The sequence below is a fragment of the Bactrocera oleae genome, chromosome 2, assembly GCF_042242935.1.
Source record: "Bactrocera oleae isolate idBacOlea1 chromosome 2, idBacOlea1, whole genome shotgun sequence".
Taxonomy (NCBI): Eukaryota; Metazoa; Arthropoda; class Insecta; order Diptera; family Tephritidae; genus Bactrocera; species Bactrocera oleae.
Genome location: NC_091536.1, coordinates 60,397,274 through 60,408,195, shown reverse-complemented (window position 1 = coordinate 60,408,195; position 10,922 = coordinate 60,397,274). Strand labels below are relative to the sequence as shown.

The following is a 10,922-nucleotide window of genomic DNA, read 5'->3' as shown; positions in this document are numbered from 1 at the left end:
AAGCGTAAATGTGTATTTCTTTAATGATTTTTATACTCTCACAACCTGTTGCTACAGAGTATAATAGTTTTGTTCACCTAACGGTTGTTTGTATGACCTAAAACTAATCGAGTTAGATATAGGGTTATGTATATATAAATGATCAGGATGAAGAGACGAGTTGAAATCCGGGTGACTGTCTGTCCGTCCGTCCGTCCGTCCGTGCAAGCTCTAACTTGAGTAAAAATTGAGATATCTTTATGAAACTTGGTAGACATGTTTCTTTTTACCGGGAGACGGTTGGTATTGCAGATGGGCGTAATCGGACCACTGCCACGCCCACAAAACGCCATTAATCAAAAACAAATAAATTGCCATAACTAAGCTTTGCAATAAGATACAAGACTATTATTTGGTACACAGGGTTACATTAGGGAGGGATATCTGCAGTTAAATTTTTTTTAAAGTGGGCGTGGTCCCGCCCCTAATAGGTTTAATGTGCATATCTCCTAAACCGCTAAAGCTATAATAACAAAATTCACTGGAATTTTAGAACCTCTACCTACAGTGTGAAAATAGTTGAAATCGGGTGGCAACTCCGCCCATTCCCCATATAACGGTACTGTTAAAAACTACTAAAAGCGCGATAAATCAAGCACTAAACACGCCAGAGACAGTAAATTTTATCTCTGGGATGGTATGAGATAACTTTATAGGAACCGCGTTCAAAATTAGACAGTGGGCGTGGCACCGCCCACTTTTAGGTGAAAACCCATATCTCTGGGTCTGCTTAACCGATTTATACCAATTTCGGTGTATAACGTTCTTTTTTTATTTCTATGTCGAAATATGTGCGGAATGGGCGAAATCGGATTACAACCACGCCTATTTACCATATAACACCATTTTAAATTCCATCTGATTCTTTCACTTTCCACTATGCATATCAAGCAACAATGATTATATCGGGTTAAAACTTTGCGTGAATATTACGTTTAAAGTATGCCACCTTGTGACCAAAAATTGTCTAAATCGAAGCAAAACTGTTCAAGCCCCTAAATACTAAATATGTGGACGCCAGTGCCTATAGTTGACCTTCTACCGAAAATATCAGTCAATCCACAAAGAAATCTTAAACGAGTATACCATTTGACTTTGCGAGAGTATAAAATGTTCGGTTACATCCGAACTTAGCCCTTCCTTACTTGTTTTGTTTGTGATTTCGAATTTTTGTACAATTGTTTGTCGTTTCAGAATTTGAATTGTTAATAGCATTTCTAATAGCTTATATTTATGACAGTTTTTACATTAACCATTTCTTCGAACCATTCGCGGTTGCTCCTTTCTTTGAACGAAATAATTTTCATAGCATTTAAAATTCTGCAAATATAATCACGGCACCCACATGCATTGTTGCACGTTGCAAATAAGTTGCGATAGGCCAGCCAACTGCCAAACTGTATCGTCTCTAAAACGCACGCAACCGCAGTGAAAATCAGCATAGATATAGCGGTTTTCAGTTAAAATTTTTTGATTTCGCACCCTTTTAATCGACGCTTAATTAACATCTGATATTGACAGCCCCGCAGCAAACTTCACTCGGTAGTTGCGTTGGCCGTTAAATATCATATGCATTTTGGTTTATTTGTTGTCTGCCACGGACGTCACCAACGTGAATGTCATTTGAAAGGTATTGGTCGAGACGCTTCAATGTGGTTTCACTTGAAACTTTCAACGCATCCGCCGAGAAAGTTTAACTTTCACACTACCCAGTTTATAGTGATAAGTTAGATGAAGTTTATATAATGATCAAGACCAAAGCACTGACCGGAATGATATATTAATAGATATAATAAATAATTTTTTGGACTTTTGGCTAACTGGACTACCTACGGTTTGTATATACACCAGACTGAATTGGTTGAAACCAATACATGTACTAAATGTCGTGTTAATAACTAGGAACACAATTAGAGCCTTAAGAGTCCCACAGTCATGATCTGTTTTCATTCGTTAGGTTAGACGTATAAATGGTAGCCCTAATGTTATGCTTCTCTTTTGGTAGTACGATAGAGGACATAACGATAAGTTAAGTGACAAACTGTGCAATCCTCAGCTGCGAAAGGATGTACTTGTATACTCGTAAATTGAAAATGAGCTAATGCGCCTTAATAACTTATTGCCGCTAACAATTAATGCAAAAACAAACGCCCGCTACTAACTTTTGGATTTCTTGGAAAGTTAGAAATTTTACACAATTCAGGGTAAGAAACAGCTACCGTATTAAGATTGAGGTGAGAAGGTGTGAGGCCAGTGTTAATTTCATTTTCATGCTTAAACGAATGTAATAAAAAGTAACAAATGCGGCTACTTTCATTACTTAAGTTGCGCATAAATTGTCTCTTGAAAAAGGTTCTATTGTGTTGGTTGATTGTTGTAGAGCCCAGTAATCGGCATTTACTCTGCAACTGCCCAAGGGCGGGGGAAATGCGCATGACAGTGAAATTAAAAATTATAAACTGCAAGGCTTTTATAGAATTGAGCTTTGTGCAAATGACGATGTTGTAAAAGCCAAAAATTTCATAATTAGGGATGACGTTTTGCATGAAGTTTTGCTGGTAATTCAGTCCGAACTCGCTGTGACGCTTAGTTTTTGACGTTGATATCTTAAGTATACAAAATTAATTTGATTAGCCAAACTGTGCGGCGCTGGCGTATTGTCCCAAGCGTAAAGAAAAAAACAAATATAAAATGAAGATGCACAAGGAAGGGACCATAAAGGCGCTTTGTGATAAACAAGTCAAAAACTTTTGATTAATTGCAAAATTTTTTTTGTGGCAATCTTATTATTTTTCGCCCTAATAAATGAATAGTGTTTAAAATAGGTAAACATGAACTGAATTACAAACTTTTTAATATGCAGTTTCATCGAAGTTTGCTTAGTAACTTTCAGTTACAAAGGCCATATTAGTGAAATAAGTATGCAATTAACGGTAATGCTTTGACAGCATGGGTGCAAGGATGCAGAAAAATGATTCGAAGACATTATATCATCGAAGTTAATTAAGTCTTTATTTTAATTCGTTCTTCTCTTATCTAAGTACATACTCCCACATATGTATATAGTTGTATGAGAAGTACAGTCTATTTAATTTAACCGAGTGTTTAATCCGCCACAAAATAAATCGATTTGTATTCATTTGCAATATCCAATTTTTAATAATTGTTAATTGGCTCTATATTTTTTAAGAAACTGGACAGAATTTTTGCCTCCTAATTAGTAGCAAAACCGAGGACCTTGATAGGGTTCGCGAAATACCCAAGGAATTGCAACTATAAAGGATTTGATTGTCAATATGAAAAAACCGAAAAAAGTGAGTTTCAATCAATTTATCGGTGAAAAAGACATCACTAAGCCCAAAGTGTTATCTTGAAAAGAGTCAACGGGGACCTAACAAATCTTTTTTTGATATTTTTAGTTGAATCGACAACAATGTGAAAGTACGCTCCATTTTTGGGAAAGAAATAAAAATAAAAATATTGAAAAAACATATCGAAATTAAACGGAGACTGTAAAAATATCTTATTGATTTTATGAGAAGTTTTTTCGTATCCAAATATTACAGGACGGTCAAAATTACCTTTTTGTATAATTCTATATTAGTCGCCATTCCACACCAAGGCCCAAGCGTTTGAGATCGAATTACTTATACCTAATTATATATATATAACAATCTAAAATTAAAGCTGGATAAAATGATGTTAACCTAGGTTAATTTCGAACGTCAAGTCTAGGGTATGTAAGTAAATATATCTGAGAGTGTACCATTAATACATTAATAGACGGATAACAAATTTCATCAGTAATTTTCAATTTGTTTTATTATTTTCCATTCTTCAACGAGGTTGCCATAATGCACTAAAAGTAAATATGAACAATTTTTGTACACGTAAGTAATAAATAATATTTTCTAGTATCTTTTTGTTAGGTTTTCATGTTTTGTTCAATAAATAATTTCTTTGGAAACGGGTGCCGTCTTTAAGCCTAAGTAAAAAAAAAAAATAAATAAAGGCGATGCGTTGTCGTCAATTTCCATTCGCTAGAATGATTCGAAACTACTTTCACCTAGGTGAGAGTATGCATTAATTTAAGGTTGCCTTTGACCAGCGAAAGCCATATCCTGTGCGTTTTGTGGCTCTTGAGAGGAACGCGCCCAGGCATGTGGATCCCAAGCGGGCGATGGATGTTCGAAGTGTTCAACATGTTCGACATGTGCTGGCAAATCCAAATGGTGATCGACATGATGGTCCACATGGTGTGGCACAATATCAATGTGATGGGGTACGATGTGTTCGACATGATGAGGGAAGTGATCAATATGGTGTGGAATGTGTTCAATGTGTTCCACATGTTCGACGTGATGAGGATAATGAACCACTTCGTAATTAATAATCTGCAGAGAAAGAATATTTAAATACAAATTTAAACATGACAGGAGTACTCGAGATAAATCTTTACCTTTGGCTTGGCAATTTTAAAAACGACCAAAGCGCCAGACAGCACCAATGAGAGCAGACCCAAAGTCATGGCCTTCCATGTTTTAAGCGCGATCAAAGCCAAAGCGAGTGGCACCAAGACCGTGGTCTTCAATTTCAAACCGATGAGGAAGGGCAGCAATACTTTACGAACCATGCCGCGGCCTGAAAAGTAGCAAACAGTTTGAAATTCTTATCACAACAATCGATTTAACAATTTTTAGCAAGGCTTACCTTGGTTTGGATTACGTTCGGCTAATGGCACAACAGAATCTTTTGTCAGTGCGTTGGTAAACAAAAAGTTCGGCACATATGAGCGCGCTTCCTCCGTGCTGAAGAATTCTGGCGTCCGAACACGCAAAGCATGAGTGGCTAGGAAGTTGTCGATATCGTTGAATAATTGTTCTTCTGCATTGTAGGAGCGCTGTTGTATTGGCTGTACTCTACTGGTGCGTACAATAGACAACTTATCGGTGATTTGAATTTCATCCTGCTGAAGTACCTGATTGAACCACTGCATGGCTTTCGGTTGCACACAACTTGTGCTGAAGTCCTTCAGGCAGCTGTTGTACATGTCGAAAGCCAGATCGGTGGCAGAGCGTGTGGGCGACACTTGTGTGGTACCAGCGTATGTAGCGCTAGCGGTTAGCGCCACCACAATTACAATGGCGAACATTCTCATCCTCGTCGTAGTTGTTTGTCACCCTTCGAGACTGACCAAAATATGTTGCCTGGCTGAATATGTTTGCTGTTGTTGTGGGTGCGTCTTTTCGCACAGACAATCCAAGTGGGTATGTAAATGGTGTCTTAGCTGTTTGTGGTTTTTATACGACATCGTACATTTTATCAATTAAAATGCATGTTGTCATCGAAAACAATCGTCGCTGCTGTCGCTGAAATTGGTTGGCATTGCACTTCGACCGTTCTCTGTGGTCTCAACAACTTTCCTTCATGCTAGCGCTCTCCTCGTATCTTTTCTTTTGTTAGCATTCGTTTGTATTTTCATTATTTGTTTTGATTTAATATCCGCAATTGTAATTTAAGTACAATTAACCAATAGTCTAACATTTGTAATTTCACTAGCATATCAATTCGATGAGCATGCAGATAATACTTGAATTGTTATCTGAAAATATTGCTCACGCAATTATTGAGGTAGTACATGTTACAAGTAGCTTAATGCCAGAGATAATGAAAAAAATCGTTGATTAAGATTTTTTATTCTATGAATATTTTGTAGTGCAGATGGGGATTGAACCATTATTACATTACTGTTCGAAATTGGGCTAGGAGAAACCAATTGGATACTTAAAATTCAACGTAAATCTGCCTAAAATAAATGAATTATCCTTCCTTAGTTCACGTATACCGAATAAAATTACTACGTATTTGTTAGAAAATATGAAAATATCTTATAAGTATTAGTTGTTAAATACATATAACCTAAAACGATGCTAAGAAATCTGTACCTACCTTCCCTTATGCAACGGACATGAGAAATAGGATGATTGGTTTGGTACTATGTATATATGTATAAGACAATATACTGTCTGTAAGGGAGATATATTAAAAAGTAAGGAAAAAGTGTGTCGCTTAGTATAATGAGATAGGGAAAGAAAATTTGTATATATAATATATATATGGTTGTCAAATATCTCCCGCTTTTTTGTCTTTTGAATTTCGCGGCTATGTACAAAGCGCTACAGAGCTCGTATTTGGCAACACTATACATAATTTGAAAGGTTTTGACATAACCTACAAAACAACGCTATGCATGATTAGTTTGGATATTGCGTTCAACAGTTATAGACGTGTAAACATGGAGTTCACTAACGCCGAAATTCGCGCTATTTTAAAGTTTTCCTTCGTTAAAGGCAAATCTAGAGAAACGTTCCGTGAGATTAATGGTGTTTTGGGGGATGGTAGTCTATCACTTCGAACCGCGGAGGAATGGTTTCGACGATTCAGAGCCGGTGAAAACGACACATGGATAAGCCAGCCGGCGGAAGACCTGTGACGACAAATACCGATCAAATCATGGAATACATCGAGTTAGACATCGTGACATCGCCCAGGAGATGGGAGTTAGTCACCAAACCATTTTGAACCATCTGCAGAAGGCTGGATACAAAGAAAAGTTTGATGTTTGGGTGCCGCATAATTTGACGCAAAAAAACCTTCTGGACCGAATCAACGCCTGCGATATGCTGCTGAAACGGAACGAACTCGTCCCATTCTTGAAGCGGATGGTGACTGGCGACGAAAAATGGATCATATACGACAATATCAAGCGAAAACGGTCGTGGTCGAAGGCCGGTGAATCGTCCCAAACAGTGGCCAAGCCGGGATTGACGGCCAGGAAGGTTTTGCTGTGTGTTTGGTGGGATTGGAAGGGAATCATCCACTATGAGCTGCTCCCATATGGCCAGACGCTTAATTCTACCATCTACTGCGAAAACTGGACCGCTTGAAGCAGGCGATCGACCAGAAGCGTCCAGAATTGGCCAACAGGAAGGGTGTAGTGTTCCACCAGGACAACGCCAGACCACACACTTCGTTGATGACTCGTCAGAAGCTACGGGAGCTCGGATGGGAGGTTTTATCGCATCCACCATATAGCCCGGACGTAACGCCAAGTGATTACCACCTGTTCCTGTCCATGGCGAGTGCCCTTGGTGGTGTGAAGTTGAACTCAATAGAGGGTTGTGAAAAGTGGCTGTCCGAATTCTTCGCAAATAAGGAGGGGGGCTTCTACGAGGAAGGTATTATGAAGTTGCCGTCTAGATGGAAACAGATCATCGAACAAAACGGCTCATATTTTAACTAAATCCGATCGCTGTAACACTTTTTATAAAGCATTGAATGAAGAGCAAAAAAGCGGAATTCGTATTTCGTATTTATGTATATGTATATTCTACACGGGAAAAAATAATTACTTGGCATGATTTTCCCACACACTCAAAATAATTATTAAATTATAACTGGCTCGGTAATCGGGCTGTCCAGAATGCCGAAATTAACATTGATAATAATATTTTTATTATCAGGTATGAAATGTTTTTTAGTAAAAATAAACTACTAATTTTGAATGGGAAAGTAAAAAAAATTATTCAAAGTATTGACCATTACTTTTAAAACATTTTGACCACCTTTTTGGTAATTTGTGGATACCCTGCTAATAGAAATGTTCGTCTTTTGAAGCAAATCAATCAGACACCCAATTTTCGACTTCTCCGTAGAACTCGAAGAGCTGCTCAGCCAATACGTGTTCCACCAAGGAAAACAAATGGTAATTGGAACGTGCCAAGTCTGGTGAATATGGCGGGTGGGGTAGCAGCTCCCATCCAAGTACTTTGAATGTATTCTGAACCGATTTTGATTTGTGTGCCGATGCATTGTCGTGTAACAAAACTACTTTTCCCTGTCTTCTGGCCCATTCTGGTCGTTTTTCGATCAAATTGATCATTTGATGTTTGTAGCGATTATTATTAACAGTTTCACCAGATTTTACAAGTTCATGATAAACCACAACGTTGTGGTATGACACCCATTTTGAACACTTTTGGATTTTTTCAATAGCTTTCAAACGATCTGAAATTGTTTGTTGTGCAACATTTAACATGGCTGACATTTGCTTTTGACTCAAAGTATCATATTTATCCAATATTGCTGGCAGATCGACGTCTTCAAACTTTTTCGTGGTCTTCCACCTTCTTCATTTCTCACATCAAAATCAGTATCTCTGCATGGCAAAATAATGACAAAATATGATGTTGTTTGTCCAATGACAGTGAGGTTTGAATGAGCTAAGCCTCAGTCAATAACCACACCACTCTACTCTACAAAAACTGGCGCACCCTAATAATGCCCACCACATTCTCTCCAATACACCACAACAGATGACACCACACAGGACAATACAACACACCACAACACCGCGCGTGTACATCACCAGCTAACAAAAGGGATGGTCGGCGCAGCTTTTTCACCACATTTGAAATAATAGCGATCCTGCGCGCAACTCAACATTCAATTCTACACTGCGCCGCGTCAACACCTAAAATTCGATACGACAGCTCCTGCGCGTAACACTTCGATACGTTACAGATCATATATTATATATAGTTCAATATATAAACATGTATATTATGGATTTTTATTGTGTACAACGTAATAATAAAATTCGAATAATAAATTAAATTGTTCAACTAAATAATATTTCAATTCTTTAATTGTTTGGTTGCTGTTAAATTTCGGTGTGCTTTCTAATATATCGGGTGCAAGATCTATTCAAATATATTTGACAGATGTCATTCCAACCAAACAAAATTAAGGTTCGGAAAATTAATCTCGATCACAACAAATTTTCCCTACTAACACATTTGTATCTTAACACTCACTTAATACCGGTATATTAACAGCTAACTCAAATACATATAATTCAATTATACCTTAGTCACAGCAAAGCGTGGCTTAGGTCTTCTACAATATTTTCAAATATTAGTATTTTTAAGAACTAGATATGCTAGGACAATCCATAAGTTTTATATTTTAGCAACATGTTGCTAAATAGTATAATAATTGTTAATGCGCTTAATATGCTGCTGTATCAACTGTCCATAAATATTTTTCTTAAGGAAAGTAGCAGCATGTGCTGCTATAAGAATTAAAGAGTTATGTACTTGAAACCGGAAGTGTTATAGATATAGCGGTATTTTGAACCAGCTCAAAACAAATCTAATAAATCAGTCTACATCCCTACATAAATTTACGCGGAAGGGAATAAGGAAACGGTTCTACACTTTCCCTGAGAGTGCCCATCTCTGTAGCAAACCCAACATAGAACTCTTGGAAACCATCACGTAATAAACCGTGAAAGGCAACGAATTAGTCGAACGCAACGATGAAGCAAGATAACTTGATTTAAAGGTCTATAGCCATACCATACATATCAAAACGGCGCATCTACTGTTAATTGAGCCCGAAGAGGTTGCATTTCTACCTACCTATAATATTTGTATTCCTCTTACCAATGTTTGTAACTCTTAAAACTAACTAAACTTTATAAGTATATAAATTACGACTTGAAATCCCAGTGACTGTCTGTTCATCCATTCAGATGTCTGTACTTGAGTAAAAACTTAGATATATTGATAAAACTTAGCACACCTAACTCTTGGTGCTTTGAAGGAGATTGATTTTGCAGACAGACAAAATCGGAGCATACCACGCTAACAAAACCAAAAAACATGAGATAGTAGCTTCGAAATTCAATTCAGAGAGGCGAGTTGTATCTGTGTATCTTTCCGAATCGTGGGCATGGCATCTACAAACTACTGAAACTTTATGAACCAGACTTAGTATACATTTCTTTCTAAAACCTCATAACATAGTTTGAAAATTGGAGAAATCATGTAAAATTATGATGCTGATGATTCTCCCACATTAAAGCGCACAAATGGTCACCATAAATGGCAATCATTAAATAAAATCAAACTTAAACTATTTGATAAACTTAACTGGGTGGTGAGTAAACGACGTCATGTGACTTTGATAACACTCGTTGCGATGAAGATTGAGTTTTTCAGTATGCGAATAAGTACAAGTGTATGTATATACTATATATAATGCATATGTGTATAAATGTCAAGTAAGGACGGTCAGTAAGCCATTAGAATACAGGAAGTCATACACTTGCAACATGTTGCTACAGTGTATAATAGTTTTGTTCATCTAACGGTTGTTTGTATCCCTAAAACCAATCGAGATAGATATATATAAATGATCAGGATGACAAGACGAGTCTCTGTCCGTCCGTCTGTCTGCTTGTGCAAACTGCAACTTGAGTAAAAATTGAGATATCGCAATAAAACTTGGTACATGTTAATGCATATATCTCTTAAACCACTACAGCTATAGTAACGCTTAAGCACCACTACTGACACTGTATAAATGGATGAAATGGGTTAATAACCCCGCCTACTCCCCATATAACGGTACTGTTAAAAGCTAAGAGCGCGATAAATTTATAAATAAATACGCCAGAGACACGAAATTTTACATCCGAGATGTTACGAAAGGACTTTATGAAAGCCGGACCTCGTACACAGTGTGAAAATGGGCGTTATCGGACTACAACACTGTCTACTTCTTATTTTACACAGTTATAATTTCATCTTATTCTTTCACTTTCCAGTATACAAATTAAGCATCAATTAATGTATCGGGATAAAATTTTGCACGAATACTGACTTTGAAGTGTGCCAGCTGTTGACCAAAAATTATCTAAATCGAAAAAAAACTGTTCAAGCCCCCATGTACCGAATATAAGGACCCCAAATCCTATAGTGAGCATTTTACCGAAAATATCTGTCAATCTGTGGGATAGATAGGTAAAGTAAAAAGTT

General features: G+C 37.2%; 1 protein-coding gene across 1 annotated transcript; it reads right to left on the bottom strand.

Annotated features, from left to right (window-relative positions):
- Positions 1-3,850: 3,850 nt before the first annotated feature.
- On the bottom strand, positions 3,851-5,351 carry Osi18 (DUF1676 domain-containing protein Osi18). The gene is made up of 3 exons (XM_014236541.3): positions 4,750-5,351; positions 4,499-4,680; positions 3,851-4,433 (listed from the first exon to the last, which is right to left on the bottom strand). Exons 1-3 carry the CDS (start codon positions 5,195-5,197, stop codon positions 4,128-4,130), a joined length of 936 nt encoding a protein of 311 aa, XP_014092016.3. The 5' UTR covers positions 5,198-5,351; the 3' UTR covers positions 3,851-4,127.
- Positions 5,352-10,922: the final 5,571 nt, after the last annotated feature.